At 37.7% G+C, this 19,885-nt stretch overlaps 1 protein-coding gene across 1 annotated transcript in view; it reads left to right on the forward strand.

Moving 5' to 3' along the window:
• LOC136827981 (amidophosphoribosyltransferase-like) overlaps nt 1-19,885 on the forward strand; it is a 69,315-nt gene that overhangs the window by 6,868 nt on the left and 42,562 nt on the right. Inside the window, exons 2-4 of the mRNA XM_067085579.1 lie at nt 14,153-14,274; nt 14,396-14,544; nt 15,255-15,507. Of these exons, the coding sequence (XP_066941680.1) occupies nt 14,153-14,274; nt 14,396-14,544; nt 15,255-15,507 (524 nt within the window). The remainder of the gene's footprint in view (nt 1-14,152; nt 14,275-14,395; nt 14,545-15,254; nt 15,508-19,885) is intronic.

Below are 19,885 nucleotides of genomic sequence, written 5' to 3' on the forward strand. Positions count from 1 at the left end.
TGGCGTTTTGTCTTCATATCTTCTGCGACTTCTCTTATTACTCCATCTGTAAAGATATTAAGACATAACACTTTGTCTCAGACCCACTTTTACCGACAGTATGCATCATATGAACCTTCAATTGCTTTCAACTACTTACTATATGTATATAGTTTTTTATTATACATCCTATGATCCTCAACGCCTTCCACATTCCGCATTCCGCATCAGTTTTGTCATAAGCTTTTTCTGTTTTACTTTCTCGCGCAAAATCGTGCCATACACTTTTCTTCTAGACCTTTCCTCGCCCAGACATACCTTACAAGCCCTGGTTCATCACTCAGCCATTGTATCACTAGTGCACCACAGCCTGTCACTTGTAATCCACCAGCTCCTGGTATTCATCATTATTCAACCTCCGACGACCTCAGCAATCTCCCTCAAGCGTTCTCAAACTTACATTAACATTTTCGATTCTTGTGTCGTTCAGCTAGACCTCTTTTCTTTCACATTCAACAAATCTTTAAAATACTCACTCTTTTCGCATCGACCTACATTCACTTATTCGCTTCAGACTGGAGTGGATCTTTATGGATATGTAGTAATATATTGTAGTGCAGTTAGTCATTCGAAAACTGACCCATATCATGATGGGAGTAAGTGGTATTACCTTGCTGCCTTAGGAAGTGCCAGTGGCTTGGGATTCTAATGCATTGTGTCTCAGGGAGACATAGGAATGCCCCATGGTGTTGTGTGTCTCACGTGGAGGAAAGGCCCCATGAAAGGTGGATGAGTCTCTCTCTCTTGGAGACAACAACAAACACAGTTTGGTGAAAAGTTTGAAAGTGAAGCGTGAAAGACGAGAAAAAGTTTGTGATAGAAATGACTGAGGTAGTGTTACGGGTGCTGAGCATGTAGAGTATAGAAGATAAGTAACTTAGAGCTATTCAAAGTTGTTATGAAGGAAGTGAAGCATGTTAGAATGACAGCAGCTCAGTGACTGTTTTGGTGTTAAGTTGTGTCTAAGACAGTGGTGTGTTAAGCTTCCAGGTCTGATCAGTATCTTTATGGATGGATTAATGGGAGAAGTCAGAGAAAGGACTTGGATGTAGGTACTAATTTTGGGATAAGAAAATGTGTGTATGAAGTGGGAATGGTTGATATTGATAGATGATGCAGCAAGAAAAAGTTAAGTATATCTTAGTTTAACCAGACCACTGAGCTGATTAACAGCTCTCCTAGTGCTGGCCGGAAGGTTTAGATTTATTTTTTATGTAGCTAAGAACCAACTGGTTACCTAGAAACGGGACCTACAGCTTATTGTGGAATCCGAACCACATTATGACGAGAAATGAATTTCTATCGCCAGAAATAAATTCCTCCAATTCTTCATTGGCCGCTCGGAGAGTCGAACGCGGAAGGTTTTGAGGTTATATGGAAACCGGAAAGATGGAGCAATGAGTGTTAGTATGAATGGTTGAAAAATACTTGTTGATTCATATAAGTATTAGGAGTAAATATAATGAACGATGGTAGGATGAAAAAAGAGGTGGAGCATTAGATGGGGAAGAGAATCGAATCTGCTGAAGCAAAGGTTGGATTGTATGAAGGGATTGTTGAGCCAACTCTCCTTTTTAGAATTAAAGTGAGGATATTAATAGAATGAGAGAAAAAATGTAGTCAAAGTTCATATACATTGTTAATGATGTATATGGGGCTTAAGAAGAGTTGGAATCGTGGGGAAAGTGAAAGTGTATAGAAATGGTTGAAAGGTTAGCATAGGCGAAAGTTTGGATCTCAGTGCTCTACAGTGGTCTGGCCATGTGGAAGGAGTGGATGATGACAGGTAGGTGGCAAAAGTGTATGATTGAGGAATGTTTGGAGGAAGGAGAGGAGGAAAGCCTAGACCTGGAAAGGGTTGGATAGGTAGTGGGAAAGAGGTAATGGAAGGACCTCCATATCCTGATGAGCTCTCTGTGTAGGCGCATGAAGTGGCTAATGATGCGGAAGCCTTCTGCACTTGGGACTCATTCTTGATCCACCAGTTTGAGTATTAAATGGGGTACTGACTGTTGTGTTGTTGTTCATGAGGCCTACAGACGCCTGGATAAACTGAAAACTGTGTTTTCTTTTCTGCCGTTGCGCAAATAAGTAGAATGATCATTGCTGCATTTTGTGAATATGTTTGCAATATAAAACGTGTGTTCATAGTTTTAAACAAAATGGTTGCTTTCTTGTACCAGTTTTCCTGTTAGTAAAGTTCCATCCCATTTCCCTTTTAATGCTGATATGTACTTTAGCTTCGACTAAAGTTTTTCATTTCTACTTAGCCGAGATAGTTATTTTCTATGACATAGAATCCAGTAGAGTCTATTTGGCTGGACTAGCACAGAGATCCCTGCCAGGTCTTTTATCCCCTTTAACCCTCTACCACTCTTACGGGCAAGGGCTCTTGCTGGCATAAGGCCGACTTCATTTATACCAACCACCACCACCTCCAAAGAAATTATTGTAATGGAGAAATGCAAAGAGAGAAGAGAGGTTGGAACAAGAAGTCATGACGTCTTTTGCAAAATGAACCATGACGACGGACGAGGGGGTCCACAACAGAAGTTTCAGGAGGCAGAGGGTGCGCTCTCTCTCTCTCTCTCTCTGGTCTTGGTGTGTTGAAGGGATAGGTTGTGTGCACACTGTGGGCAGTAGTGCTAAGTGAAGCCTTAGTAGTTGTGGTAGTGTTCAGTGATGGGAAACATTACGGAGAAGAAAATAAGCTATTCTTTTGTTTGCTGTTATTGACTGATCCATTCTTATCCTGTCCTGGTTTATTATTATGTTTAGGCTTAAATGAAAACACCAGTAATAACACTTATACAACTGCAAATTGTCACACAAATTATACTGTATATATTTTTTTGGTATCTTGTAGGTAAGCCCCATCACTTTATTATATCCTAACTATTAAATGAGTCGCAACAAAAATACATGAAAAATGAAATTCTGATGATCAGCCACTCATAATCATCAGCTGTTTACAACTAGCAAAGTGGCAAGAGGACCAGTGTTCGATGCTTGAGCAGGATATATTTAATTAAATCCCACTGTCCAAAGCAGAAAGTGGTGTCCCGGGAAGTTAATTGACTGTGGTGGGGTGCAACCAGGGTGGAAACAAGCCCTGTCCTCTTTCCATCGACCCAAGCTGCCTCTAGTACACTTTCACAGTTGGGCTGACTGGTGGGTGGCAGTGCTTTACCATTATTTGCCCTGTAGAGGGGCAGCGCCATCAGTGTGCCCTACTCGGTACACAGTAGGCATTACTTCAGGTTCTTTGCAGCATCCCTTTGGCTCCTGGATGCAACCCCTTTCATTCCTTTTACTGTACCTCCGTTCGCAGTCTCTTTTCTTCCATCGTACTTTCCACCCTCTCCTAAAAATTGTTTCATAGTGCAACTGCTTTGAGGTTTTCCTCCTGTTGCATCTTGAAAACCTTCTGCTCTGTTTCCCTTTCAGTGCTGAATGACCTCTTAGGTCCCAGTGCTTGGCCTTTGGCCTAAATTTTCTATTCCATTCCATTCCATTCCACAACAGCTGTGTGCTGAAAAAGTCGGCCACAACACTTGAAAGTCAAAATTTGAAAGTCAAAATTTGTTTGGTATTTGTTCAAAGACACAACTTTTGAAAAGCTGGAATTTTATTGCATTTCTACATATTTTTCCAGTTTATGATGGAGTTTATGTCTGATGTGAAGAATAAGTAGATTGTTATGGAACCTACAGCACCCAATCAACCACCAGGCACACAATAATGCGCTTGGGTCATCCGGGGCTCAGTGGTTTCTCAGATGGGCCTATTCAAAATAAAAAAACAGCCCCTGGGGAGGGGGGTTTAAATTAATCTTGGGGTTTATGGATGGGGAAGTGAGGCTGTCAGTTCAGTGGTGAGTTCAAGTTGGCCTTCTGCCAGCACGGGCTCTTGCTCAAAGGCGGCCCTTCAGTCTGAGTAAGGTGTTAAAAGAAATAAGATGCTGATGTGGACCTCTGTACTCGGACCAACAGCCGAAGTAACCCTGGTACTATGTATTGTATCAAAAGGTTACGGTGTGTATGTATGTATATATATATATATATATATATATATATATATATATATATATATATATATATATGAATATATATATATATAATATACATATATGTATATGAAGATAAGAATGCCCATAAAACACTATTTGAACGTTGCAACCATATATTTCGGGCACTATAGCCGATTCACTTAAGGTAGATTCTTGGGCCTACGAGACGTTTTGTTTGGCGACCTCTGATTGGCTGGTACCGGGAGGTATGCAGCTCGCTCACTGTTTCATTTTAACGTTTGTAGCTCAGAAGACTTGAAATATCTTTATATTTCTTCATTTATCTCACGTTTTACACAAGATAGGAAAGTTCTGATCATACCATAGGATCCGGTATTAATTGTACAACTAAATCGTGATTTTCTGAAATCAGTAAGATAAAACACAAAGGAATTACAGCTAGTAGAAGTGAAGAGAGAAGCATTTCATTCTTTATACCTGTTTTTACATATCGTCGGATTTTGCATCATTGATGCGATCAAGATAAAATAAAACTAGTGTTTTCATACTGAACAATAAATTCAACCTGAATACGCTGGTGCTTTCAGATTTTAGATGCGTGTGATATGTGAAGAGAAAATTAAGAATATGTCGTATTATGTTGCATCCGTACTTGACTCAGTTTGGCAGTAGTGCCAAGAGACGGTCATCTGCAAACAGCGAGAGCGTTGAGGCGCCGTTGACAGTTGCCAATTAGCGATATGAGAAGCTTGGAGTTTCGACAATATTTACCGTATTATTATGTCATGACGTTTTCTGTACATAAATGCATAGAATTCACAATATGACTGTCGAACTTTTCACTCCAATATCATATATGTCCATATATCTGGACATATCTGATAAGAAAAAATGAATAATCATATGGATGCATCTGGTTGTGTTGGCTTCAATTTGGTCTAGATGAGAAATTTGCATACTGTAGGCTACATGATAAATAACGGGCTAATTAATTATGAGTTCATTATTATGGCCGCTTGCTTCTCTGGTCAAATAACACGAAAAGCTGATGGTTTTTATATGTTCATTCAATGAACGAAAGTACATCTTTTTATTTCTTACCATAAAATCTATTGGTGATGTAACGAATATAAAATTCTGTCTTTTTCAGAATTTGTTTGAGCTGCTCTTACACCAGAACATTTATTCCTCTATATATAATACATGTTGTATTTGATAACTGTGCAGGCCTGTTATTTATCATGCAGCCTACAGTATGCAAATTTCTCACCTATCCTAAATTGAAGCCAACACATCCAGATGCATCCATATGATTATTAATTTTTTGTTATCAGATATGTCCAGATGTACGGACATAACTATATGTTATTGGAGTGAAAAACTTCGACATTCATAATGGGAATTCTATGCCTTTATTTACAGAAAATGTAATGACATAACAATACAGTAAATATTGTCGAAACTGTCAACTTCTCATATTGCTAACTGGCAACTGTCAACGGCGCCTCAGCTTTGCAGATCACCGTCTCTTGGTTTCTACTGCCAAACTGAGTCAAGAACTGATGCAACATAATAAGACATATTCTTCATTTTCTCTTCACATATCACACGCATCTAAAATCTGAAAGCACCAGCGTATTCAGGTTGAATTTATTGTATGAAAACACTAGTTTTATTTTATCTTGATCGCATCAATGATGCAAAATCCGACGATATGTAAAAACAGGTATAAAGAATGAAATGCTTCTCTCTTCACTTTTACTCGTTGTAATTCCTTTGTGTTTTATCTTACTGATTTCAGGAAATCATGATTTAGTTGTATAATTAATACCGAATTCCATGGTATGGCCAAAACTGTCCTATCTTGTGTAAAACGTGAGATAAATGAAGAAATATAAAGATATTTAAAGTTTTCTGAGCTACAGACGTTAAAATGCAACAGTGAGCGAGCTGCATACCTCCCAGTACCAGCCAATCAGAGGCCGCCAAACAAACGTCTAGTAGGCCCAAGAATCTACCGTAAGTGAATCGACTATAGCTTCTGTGCCCCTGTTCACTGGAAAAATATGGACAGATGAAATGTTACAAGGGTATATATATATACAAAGCATATATAGGTGTGGCATTAAGTCTCCGATGGTATGCAGGTGACTTAATGCCACACATATATGCTTTGTATATATACCCTTGTAACATTTCATCTGTCCATATTTTTCCAGTGAACAGGGGCACAGAAGCTAGTGCCCGAAATATATGGTTGCAACGTTCAAATAGTGTTTTATGGGCCTTCTTATCTTCATATTATACTGTAGTATTACAGTAAAAGACATTCATATATATATATATATATATATATATATATATATATATATATATATATATATATATATATATAATTTGTCCTAATTTGGGCATTTATCCAAAAGACAACGAAATTGCAACTTGATGTGCAGAACAGACTGCAAGGAGAAAAGAGAAAAACGGGCTGAAGAAGAGTGCAAGTACAGATATAAGGAATGAAATGATAAACAAAATATTTAATAATTGTTCGTTGCGTTTGTGTAAATGAAATTTCATAGAAATGTTCCTAGATTGAGTTTACGGAGCGTAAACATTTTGTCTGATCATTAATGATCAGTTAATTCATGTCACGTTATTGATAAATCCTTGTGTTTGCACATATGTCTGTTTTTTGCATAATGTACTTTTTTTGCATATATGTACGTTAGGGGCCTTATGTGAAGTATATTTACAGCGTCTTTGCTAATGTTTGACTGTAGATACATAGTGTGTTGGTTAGTAGTAGCCTTGAAAAAAAACTGACCACGATTAGTAAAACAGCAGAAAATCAGACTTATTGAAAGCATCAGATTAATGGGTGCTACTATAGTAGGCGGTCTGCCTGCGTGTTTCTATTATAGTAGGCTGTCTACCTTGCATTTTTCTACTATAGTATACTTGTAAAAGAAAATCAGATGCTGAATGATAAAATTTTTATTTATTTCAAGATATTAATCACAAAAATGATGGGATTAAGTTAAAACTGACAGCAGTCATACGAGTATTTGAAACGCTTTTTAAAATGTCTAAAATGTTTTTAAACGGTTCTCTGGTGCATCTCGTAAAGGAAAAGGGATGAAAGGTCCCGACGAACAAAAGTATAAAGTCTAAAGCTCGGCACTGTACAGTACAACCCTCGTTCCACATTTTTGAAATTTCAGCGTTCAGATTCGTAAAGAGCCACATTCGAGTGGCAGGGCGGAGCTAAAACAGATAACATATGGGAGAACATTCCTTGAAGCTAATGGTAGGATGATCTTAACCCTTATAATCCAAGACCTAGGCCTATGGCTTTTAGTTGTTTGATAGTTGGTCGTTTGAGTCTCATATAGCCTATTCATTAATTGGTTTGGTTGTTCATTATATATATATATATATATATATATATATATATATATATATATATATATATATATATATATATATATATATATATTAGTTATTTCACTCACTCCTTCTGCAGCAGTCACAGGATGTATCAGTCGTAACATATCAGTGGTCAGTCCTTTCTTTTTTCCCACTGAAAATATTTGAAAAACATGTGGGCGATTTCTTCGACGCTTAAACGTGGTTGAAAAGGACACCCCCACAGTCTTGTAGGGTTGGATTAACATCGTTAAATGAGATGAGAGGAGTTCTTCACCATACGGTACATTTGGCAACGCTCTGTAAAAAACCGTGCGACATTTACAATAAGTATAGGTACAAGTTTTTTTTATCGTCTGGTAATAATAACGGAATGGAAAACGGTTTAGTTGAAAAATAAAAAACGCTTTGGTAAGTCTGTGTAGAAATTCATTTAAATAACTAATTCAGTACAATTTATATGCTATGAATTTCTTAGGTTTGACATCCCTGCATGTAACCACTGTAGTTCCGCCCTGACACTCGATTTTGGTCAGACTTCAGTCCATTTTATTTTCCCATTATAGATACGGTCAGTTACAGAGCCACGTTCTATCGTTGCCTTTTGTGGTGTTTTCGATTTAATTTTATCTTGACTTTTCACTACAACACTTCCGCTCTGTTGTAGTGTCATTACTTTTATCATTCTTACATAGACTCCACCGGGAACGTGGATCTCTCTCTCTCTCTCTCTCTCTTTTCCCGGTTCGATTTCCGGCAGAGCCTGAACGCTTTATGCACGTTGCCTTCAGTTCCATAGCATGTGGACCTCATCATTGAATTGGAGTAGGCCTACCTGGTAGTAAGTGTTGTTGTGCGTGCTTCCAACCAGAGTGAAGACATATATATATCACATACACATATATATATATATATATATATATATATATATATATATATATATATATATATATATATGTATATATATATATATATATATATATATATATATATGTATGTGTGTGTATGTAGAATCTACTGGTCACTTTTTACCAGATGCATATGTAATTGTAACAGCCACAATGCCTCTTAACTTCTCGAATTCTTCGCGCTTTTTTTTTTTTGTTACGCTTGTCGCTACAAAGCCTACAGATCAAGTCCAAGAAATATGAAGAACATCATAATTTCTTCATATTTCTTGATCTTAAGACTTTGTAGTGACACTCGAGGAGTTAAGAGGCATTGTGGCTATTACAAATTACACACACATATATATATATATATATATATATATATATATATATGTGTGTGTATATCTTAAATGTCACAAAATATTGTGTGACAATGTAATCAGATAATATTAAACAAATGTAGATCTGATAGAAAAACTCAATAATAGCATAACTATTAATTTTAAGTTGAAAATGATTATCTTCGATGTATCTCAATTTACAAAAGTACCTATAAATGGCTTGCTTGAATATTTATTTTAATTTTTAGATAATTATGATTTACCCTTGTCTACTAATAACAATTTAAAGTAATTAAATTTTGCAGTTGCGATTCGGTTTTTGCTTTTGATGAAAATTTTGTACACAAAAATTTGGCATGGCAATGGGAAACGTCTCTCGCCTATTTTAAGTGATTTATATGTGGAAGTTTTTGAAACCAGATTTTTACCCAATATTTTACCATACTGCGTCCTGTGGTTTAGATATGTAGATGATATTTTCTGCTTATGGCCTCTTAACCGAAAATGTGAATACATTTCTTTTCAAACTGAACAATTGGGTACCTTCTATTAATTTTACTTAGAGAAGAACATGAAGGTTTTCTTTCATTTTTATTCGTAAACTGTTCACCGTACTTTAAAGGGCTTTAAATATTCAGTTTATAGGACACCCACAAATGTAGATTCATGTATCCACTATTATTCTAATCATGTCAATTCAATAAAGAAACATTGTTTGGAAACATGTTTTTAAAGCTTACGTATTGAAAACAGTTTCTCCAGAAAGAGTTTTAAAATATTTTGAAAGCATATCAAAAAATTAAACTGTTTAATATTTTGTTGAATGTGCATTCCAGACACAAAAAGTTTTATTCAGTAACTACCAGAGTGGCTTTTGACAAGCAAAAAATTTATTTATTTTACCAGTTTTAGTGACTCCACTTAGGGTTCAAGAGAAGAAAAGAATTTTAATATTAATTTTTTAAATTTGTCAAATATCTTGAAAAAATATCAATAATGAATTATACAGAGTTTACAGGGCTGCATAAGTATGAATGTTTCAGTGCATATATGTGCACTTATATATACACATGAGGTTCTTTGCAGCGTCCCCTACATACATGCAACCTCTTTCATTATTTTTACTGTACCTTGTTCATATTCTATATTCTTCCATCTTACACTCCACCTTCACTAAAATTGTTTCATAGTGCAAACAAGGTTTTCTAAAAAGTGTTACACCTTTAAAATGTTTGGACTAACTTTGTTTCTCAAACAATGACCAAACTGTTTCCAAACTGTTTGCAAACAGTTTGCAAAATTTATATTCCAAACAATGTTTCCTAGGGCTGGACAGGATAGGGTTTATTAGATGAATTGTGAGTGTTTTTATGTAGGACAATCTGGCAAGGAACTGGAAACAAGAGTTAAACAACAGATATAGTGTGAGAACGGGACACATGTCGAATGCTTTATTTTTACGCATTTATGATTTTAATCACATGATGTATTGGGAGGGGCCAAAAGTTTTATATTGTAACAACATAACTCGTAGAAATGTTCTCGAATCAGCTTTGGTTAAATATCACGGTGATTAATGGAAGAAACCAGGGTATGTGCAAACTAGACGCGTTTGTAGGTAAAGAGATTTGTAAGGTTGTTTCTTTTTAATCACCTGTTGTGCTGTGTCTGTGCCTGTTGTACTGGTTTTAACCTGTTGCATGATTTTGAATGCTGTGTTGCCTTTTTTCAGTTTTTATGTTTACTTTGTTACTCTCGGTGTTGTAGGCATTGAACCTCGAAAATGTGTTGGAGATAACACGAAAGCGCTTGATACAGTACTCCTTTCTCTTATTTTCCTGTGGTCTTATATATATATATATATATATATATATATATATATATATATATATATACGTATGTATGTATGTATGTATGTATGTATGTATGTATGTATGTATGTTTGATTTTAAATCACGAAGAAAAGAATGTGATGATTAGGCCTATACGAGCAAAGTTACAGCCACGAAGGAAAATTGAAACAGTTGAGATGCTAAGTACTTTCGTCTTATTATTACATATTATATGTGTGTATATATATATATATATATATATATATATATATATATATATATATATATATATATATATAAAACACTCCATCTTGATCATTTATAGTATTTCTTTATGTTTATTACGGGAAATTGTACATACTCTTACGTGTCTTTGTCGGTTAGTCTGAACCCTCAACAGAGAAAGACAACTTCTTGGCCAAGACTTCTTCTTTCTGATAACCATCAGTTGGGAGTCTGCTTAGAGGAACGAAGGCGACTCGTCCCTTTCGTGTCCTGTTTATCAATAACCCGTGAAGATTAGGCTTTAGGCCTAATCCACAACCTCACAAATGGAGAGAGGGCTCCAAGATACTCGATAGGCGACTGGACTGGAATGTAAAACCCTGCCAGTTTTCTCCAAAATGAAAACCGTTGGTATTGGAGAAGGCCTTCGGGTAAACCAGCTTATATCAAATGAAAAACAGAATGTACTTGAATTAGGCCTATAATTTAACGTTGGAGAAGAGAATAGGACCGATTATATATATATATATATATATATATATATATATACATATATATATATATATATATATATAGAAATCATCAACACACAATCACGTATGGAACAGAAATATATGACTCACGTCGGGATCGAACCCAGGTCTCTATATAGGGCGTTAACCGCTGGATATAGTCTAAAAGAAGTCGGATATGAGAGCAACTATATATAACTGCTTGCATACCAGCGAGTTTTCCCCAATCCTGACTCAGCTGGTATATGCCCAGGTATATATATGGGGCAGTTGCTCTCAGGTTATTCTTTAGACTTATATGGCCCAGTGGTTAATATGCTTTCCATATGGGTCTGATCCTGACGTGATCAGAAATTTATATATATATATATATATACACACACACACACACAATCTTCCTGTATTTTTGTACATTCAGGTGGTACTCGACAAACAGTGATGCTATTCGTGAGGTTGTTCACAGCAAAACCTTACTTTACAAATTAGCTGACAATCACATCTGTACTCTCATGCTTCCTACCTAGATTTCAAATTCCTATCCATTCTCACCTTATTTGGGGACTTCATATATTTCTCTCTCTCTCTCTCTCCCTCTCTCATATGTAGCCTATATACATGCACATACGCAGTTGTTCTGCAGCATGACCAAACCTCCACTGTATGATTATTATTATTATTATTATTATTATTATTATTATTATTATTATTATTATTATTATTCAGAAGATGAACCCTATTCACACGGTACAAGCCCGCAGGGGTCATTGACTTAAAATTAAAGATTCCAAAGAATATGGTGTTCATTCGAAAGAAGTAACAGAAGATAAGGGAAACAGAAATTAGAGATCACTTATTAAAAAATGACAACGAAATTCACAAACTAATAAACAGATAAGAATGCAAGTAAGTTATTGAAATTCAAGGAGAATTGTATTAGGGTAGTAATGCATTGCATCTTCTCTTGAACTTCTCAGGTTCCAATTACACAGCATCCGCTGGGAGATTGTTCCACAGTCCAACGGCGTGAGGAATAAAGGATCTCTGGAACTGAGAAGTCCGACAGCGAGGCACATTTACTGCAAACTGATGCTGCTGTCAAGCGAATCTAGTTGCTCTCGGCGGGAAAAGGGGATCAGGGATCAATTATGAATGTGAAAGATCTCTGCTGAAATACGACTTAAGAAAAAGTGACAAAACAAGAGACTATCCGTCGATGGTCCAAGTCATAACTGTTAATATTAGGAAACAGAAACCTACCTCCACGAACCACGCTATCTAAAAGAGATAAATCACTGGCAGAAGCAGACATCCACACCGGGAACAGTATTCTATTAAAGGAAGGATAAATGACCTAAAACAAGGTACATTGATTTTATCACCATTATAAATATAAGAGGTCGTACGGTACAGTGCCCAAATTTCGTGTGGCATTTGCTGACGCTGATAGTTTCTCAAAAGTTAAGGTGTTTGTAAAAAGTTGCACTAAGAACAGTTAAAGCTTCAGACCCATTCAGCCGAGTCCCATCCGCCTGGATAGGGAGGAAAATATGCACGAGATCTGCTGTAAGGGCGACAAATCGCTCCTCTCTTTCCATGTGTTTCTCCTTTCGGATGCACATTAATCACGTATTTTACCTGTCTTTATTTCAGATTCTTTGTGTACCTCATCTTATGCATCATTGTATGGCCTTTCTGCCGATATGTATATCTACCTTTCATATGCCACGTAACAAATGTTGTACGTATTTTTATGCTTGTCAGAACACACAGATCGTGTATGGACGCAGCGGGGGTCCATGGGTTGCCCACTACCTTTCCGTCCGCTTTTTGTCTTATAAACACCTGTCGAGAATAATAAAAAGTTACTGGCTGCTCTAGAAGCAAGAGCCCGTGCCGGCACAAGGCCAGCAAAATCTAAAGCAACAATAATAAAGAATCAGTCTTTCACTCCTGACTTTTCTTGAAGCCCCACACTGGTGACCCCAGGTCAGGGACAGGTAGCGCAGTGTGGCCCAGCCATTAACGGACTAACTATGGCCACACCCTACCATGAGAAAGCCTTTAGTGGACCAACTACGCGTAAAGTTTAGACCTCTGATAGCACCCTACCTGGCGGAAACGGCGCCATTAACGGACTAAATACAGCATACCCAGAAGGGCACGTTTTGGCACTTTGTTCGACCTCTCAAACAAATCAGCACCATTAACAGACTCAATATGGCGCATTTTCCCGCGTTTTGGTGCGTGAGAAGTCAAGATGTCAGAAGTAGAACCTCAGTGTGAACTTACAAATAAGTGCCTTGTGATTTACTAAATCGAAAGCAGCAATAAAATATATTTGAATTACTCTACACTCAAAACCCTTATCAAGGTGCTCTTGCAGATGGCAAGTTGAAGTCTGAAAGAGCACCGCAGGTACCTAACTGCTTCCTATCTGCGTATTGACTATCAGCTAACAATTCTTTAGATCTCACATAATTATATAGTGGTTTAACATTAAGTTTTCTGAACTTCAGAGAGCGCAGGGAGAATAGAATTTGGCCTGTAGTTACTGCAGTCTACAGATGTGCCACTCTTTGGAACAGGCACTGTATACCAAGCATTGCATTGGAATCTCCACAAATAACGAATAGTGTTTTCCTAATCGTCATGCCCCTCTTTCATAGTCTTTCTCGGGACATTGCTTATGTATTATTGCAATCAAAGTTACACAAACATTGACATTGTGTAATAATACTAGCCACTTCATTTCATTTACCAAATTCCAGATAATAGCACATGTTAGCAATTACAGTACCCTGATGCTTTGTGAGCTCTGATTCTTCATACAGTATTTTAAATTGCAGTTTTCTTTCAGAGGACAAGAAAGTGCTGGTATAGTGACGAGTGAAGGCAGAGGAGCTAAGAATTTCAGCTATCATAAAGGAGATGGTTTGGTAGCTTCTATTTTTACTGATGACAAGATAAACAAACTCCGAGGTATGGAACTGAGCATTTTAACTGTGTACTGTAATGTGTGTACATAAATTCAGTGCAGTATATTATAAGTGTGTTTTACTTTAGCACCTATCCTCTTTTAGTTTTCTATTCAATTTTCCAGGTACTTTGGGTATTGGACACTCCAGGTATTCCACAGCTGGGGGTCGCGACCCTGCCAATACTCAGCCTTTCATGGTGCATACGAGGCATGGCCCTCTTGCCACAGCTCATAATGGCGAGTTAATTAATGCCGTTGCCCTTAGGAAAACAGTAAGTACTGAAAGGTAGAAGACTCAGGTATTCTTTGTAACACTAATTTGGTAAAGAGGCAATGATTTTGTAGGGAAATGCAAATGTCATATTTTCTTTAAAATGTGGCATCTGTCAATTTATTGTTCGAGTGGCATCGTTGACCAAGCCTACTATTTGTGAGGCCCTTGTCGAATTGCCAGTCTGTACCTTGGTGATGGTAAACCAGTTTAAATCGCAGATTTTTAATCTCCTCAAAAGAGAACACATGTAAGCTTATACATGAATTTTTACTTACTGCACAGAGGGCGAATTGTTTGTTCTTCGGTTATACATTAAATTAATGGTAAAGTAATGGGTAAAGGGGGAGCACAACCTTATTATCCCACTACCAGTTTTTCTTGTATGCAATAACCGCACGATAAAACCACACAATCACTCCTTATGGCTGACCTATACTGTGGAAAACAATTCCCAATTCAGTTCATGGCTTCTTTTTCTCAGTAGAACACAGCCGGTTAAGTCAAAACATTTTCAAGGTTAGAAATAAGTTAAGTGCAATACACTCCCTTGTAATCTGTGGTTGCTTATTGTATATTGTTCAATGCAGTTTGGTTTTTCAAAGAAAATTATTTTTTGGAGTTATACTGTATATAGGTTCTGTATGGATGACATGTACGGTATTGCACTTGATTTTTATTTATTAAAGCATTTTTTTTTTCAACAATTAGGTTTTGGATCGTGGAATAGGATTGTCCACTTGTTCAGATTCAGAGCTGATAACTCAGATGCTTTCCTTGACTCCACCAAGAGGAGAGAAAGATGGCCCAGATTGGGGAGCAAGAATCAGACACCTGATGGAGGCCACACCAACTGCCTATTCCTTGGCTTTGCTTCATGAGGATAAAATTTATGGCGTGCGGGATCCATTTGGCAATCGACCCCTCTGCATCGGAAGACTTATGCCAGTTGGCGACAGCAATGGTAGGTGGTAAAATGTTAAAGGGAGTATCATTTTATAACTCTTGAATTTTAGCTACTATATAATAAGGTGCCTCTGCCAAGAAGGTAATTTTTTTTTTTTTAATTTTGTTCAGTTCTAAGTTTGTCAGAAAACAATTGCAGTATTCTGAAAGCCATGTTGGAATTTTCACAAAAATTTAAGCAAATGTGGGCTTTGTGACTTACAGGAGATAGAGGTACATGATTTAGTTTTTGGAAGAGATGAGAATGTAACTTTTGGGAGGAGAGGCCTTGTGGCAGGGGAGTGCTCACTTGTAGTGAAGGCATGCAGTCTATGGACACTTATTCTAGATGAGATATACATATGGGGATAAATGGTGGTTGTATGTACCTAGAAGTAATTTTTTTTACAAAATCATCTCTGAAAGAAAGGTGTACGATATTGCATTGTATTGGAATGCCAGATTATGACTCTGAAGTGATATGTTAAGACCAAATGATTCAATCTCATTATTTCCATGGTTATTAGGCTGTGAAACTGGTTTATTATCATTGGCAAATGCTACATTGGTCAAATAAACAAAAATGAAGAAGTGAAGGGCACTGCATGTTTTCCTGTAAGTTAACTAACCTTGCCTACCCAGGACAGTGTTGAAAACCAGCCTGGATACCTTGTGCATCAGTGAGGGGAAGAGTGCATATTATATCCAACTCACTGGTCTTATAGAACTTGGAGTGTGTGACTACCACCAAAAGAAATTTTTTTACACTTTGTAAATACTGACATAAAACAAATATCTTGTACCCAAAACTAGAAAACTTAAGCTTTGATTGAACCATGCAATGATAAATTAATAATAGCTGCAATTTAATTGAGAAATACTGTAAAAGTTTATAAGTATTAAAAGCTTCTTTGTTACATGGCTCAGATACAAAGTTTTATTCTGTGTTATTAATTTTCACAAGTTAAAATCTAATAATGTACCCAATAATAGAAAAATGAACTTACATCACAACAGCTACCAAGTAAATTATGAAAAACATGTTTGGCCACTTGATAATGACCGAGAAGCCTTGGATTCTTTAAACAGTAAATAGCAGCAGCTTTAGGAAATGAGAGAGGTTAAAGCTGGAAAACTAAATGAAGGCAACATACACAGTTTAAGAGCCTAAAGGATCCCCTTATATTGGATCAGGAACCATAAGGGCCAAGGTACAAGGCTAAGGAGCAGTGACACTTAGTTAGCTGCGGTTAGGTAGGTACATGAAACATGGATGGAAAAAGTCAAAGCCAGCCCTGAAGAGTTCCTATTACTACTGTCTGAAAAGTGGGTATCTACTAACTGACTGTTGTGTTTGTAGTATGACTTGCAAAAGAATTCAAAATACATGTAATAAAGGTTGGTAAAAGTATGACAGTGACAAAAAATGGTATATCAAATAACCCCAAGAGGCACCAGTGATGTCATTTGGATCCAATCCACATTTACCCTTTTGTGCATGGTAGTTAGTCAGTTATGTGGCTTAGCAAATACTTGGGAGCATAAATGGTACAAGATTTTATATTTTGATCATAAATGCTGTTTAACTGTTCTACCACCTTACTTGTTACTTTGGCAAATAACCATTTCAAACCATTTCATCAAAATTACAATTTTTAATTACAGTACAGTACTTTTTTATTTTCTTCCTTTCTTTATCTTGACAATACTGTTTCTATTTCCCTTATAAGCAAAGCTACAGGTTGACAGTTGTAAATGTGCATATATACCTTTTACATTTTGTGAATTATATCTTTCAACCCATACAGCAGTCTTGGAACTTTTAGTTTCCACAGGGTTATATTCAACTTTGCAATTAAAAGACATCATTACTTCTAAGTAACCAGGAAGGAATCCCACCTGATTCAGGAGGGTAGCCTTCCGTAGTTATGAATCCAGTGGAAGTGGAAAGAGATAGCAAGGGCATCCTATCATTTTCATCATCTCAAGCATACCTCTCCCCGTGCCCAAGAAAAGGTCCTGGGTTTTCTCCAGTTTGCTTCAGTGACGGTTCTCCTTCTGAAGTCAAAGCTGGAGTTTATGACCGGGGTATGGTGGAGTCAGGGACGTGTCTCCTTGATTCCTCCTGCTTGAATAGTGGCCTCCGGCCTTGCACAACTGTCAAGTGCTTACCGAAGTCAGTTCCTCTCCAGCTTCCCCTCCGGCCTCAGTATTCCACACCGTCACCTCTCTGGGCGGGTGAGGTGGATATTTTTTGGCCCAATGAAGTACATGGTACTTAGTCGGTCACGTTCCGGCAGTTCCATATCAACGCTTTGGAGGGCGGTGACAGTCTTCCTGTCCTTGGGAAACTTCTTCCCCCCAAGTGGTTTCCTTTTAGGCTGGTTCTGAACAAAACAGCAATAGTGCGCTGCGTAAACAAGTGGTTTTGGACTCGAATTGCTTCGTTCAGGTTATGGTTCATTCTTCTCCATAACCAACAGACGCAGGTGCCTCTGTCTACCACCCTTCTCGTAGGGGTCCAAAAGGTCACTGCTTTTTCCCTATCCAGGGCCTCCCCTGGTGTTGGAATAGTCCTTAGGCGGAGCGTCATTCAGGGTAGTCTTGTGACCTTTTCCTGGGCCTGGAAGTAGGTCTGTTTGCAACCCAATTCAGCCACAAACTATCAAGCTGTCCCGTCTGGTATAAACTCAGCCTGCGCCAGCCCCTCAAACTCTGATGTCCTGGCTTTGTGGTCTTTGTGAATCTTACAGTTTAGGAGGAAACTGATATTGGTCCTGTTATTACTGTTTTCCTGAAATCAGTTAAGGGATCCTACTCTACTGCAGTATGGTTCTGCAGTTAAGTAACTAGCACTCTTCACATAGTTTTCGAGCTACAGTACTGATGCGGCCGCATTGGCCTCGAGGAAAGTGTTTTGTTGGAACCAGACTCACAGGCCCTTAACTTTCATCCCTAAGGTTTGTGTTCGTCTAAGAACAGTACTCCGTCCACATTCGGTTTCCTGGTCTTTGAGTAATGTATCGGAGTTAGCTTCGTAACCAACAATCATCTTGTTCTTACCTTTCCTTGTTAAGGAAGTCCGAAAAATTTTTAATCAGCTTAGCTTCTAGTGTTAGTTTTCCTGTACTGTCTGCCCTGTCTGGCGGAACCAATCAGTTTGGTTTCCCCTCATCAGGGGTAGTGTTGTGAATTCCTCACCTAACTTTCTATCTACAATTGAAGGTCCTCATTTTCGGTGGTCACCTTGGAAAGTACTCCCCTTTTACAAGGTCTGTTTCTGTGTCCAGTTTTCTCCTTGCAGGCTTTTTTTTTAGACAGGACCTCGCAATTTTGTCAGGTCCTCTCCTTTAAAAAAGGGGGCACTGTCATTGGGTCTGCTATTAGGCAGGAAGTATTTTCTTAATACAAGCCTATTCAGGTGCTATTCTAAGCTCATGATCTTAGACGGTGACCACTTACATTATTTTCATTACATGAACTTAGAGGACCTTACTTATGTTCAGGGTAGAATTCTCCTAGTTTTCAACGTTTCTATTTAAGTCTTTAATAGCATAAGAATGATGTTTATTTCTCTGTTACTATTTCACCGGGTGACACGGACCCGATCCAGAAAAAGGATTTTGACAAAGGAAAATCTATTTCTGGAGAGGGGCCCGTGTCACCCGGTGACCCACCCCTGTTTTTCATTCTCTCCCTCCCTTGATAAACTTCATTCTAGTGAGGTGGGTGCTAACATGGAATGCGGCTAGTGTTGCCTTGTATACAGTCCGCGAGTAGTGCATGGGCTTGTATCGGCACCTCTCGTTGGGACTTTTGACATTGGGAATCTCTATAGGATAAGGTTCCGTGTTTTTGTAGTTCACCCTTTTCCATACACGACTCCATCTAGTGGAGCTCGCTCTGGGGGTAGTAACTCCAGCATTTCATTTAGCTTTCTCTGGTATCTAGCAACGGAATTACCTAGAAATAAGTGCTGAATGGACTATTTCACCGGGTGACACGGGCCCCTCTCCAGAAATAGATTTTTCCTTTGTCAAAATCCTTTTAATGCCCATCTTTCTGTTGTCAGCAGTGTTTTTGATTGAGGAAAGAAGTATTCCTATATAACTGCTGTAATTAATAAGAGTAAACTTTAATCAAATACAATCTGAATCTTTTGCTAGACTGTAGCAAGGCTGATGTTTCATTTACTTGTATAATTGCATGACCCTGAAATTTAGGAATTTATCATAATTTGACATGTTAACTATAGCAGGTGACACCCAGTTTTGTAAAATAGAGTGGAGGAAAGAACTGCACACAAATGTGGTGGTCTTGGCTTTGGGCCAAATTTTGACACTGCTGCTTACACCAGGCTGCTGTGGTATGTCGCAAGATTCATTAAAACCAGGGCT

Source organism: Macrobrachium rosenbergii, chromosome 42, assembly GCF_040412425.1.
Source record: "Macrobrachium rosenbergii isolate ZJJX-2024 chromosome 42, ASM4041242v1, whole genome shotgun sequence".
Lineage (NCBI taxonomy): Eukaryota > Metazoa > Arthropoda > Malacostraca > Decapoda > Palaemonidae > Macrobrachium > Macrobrachium rosenbergii.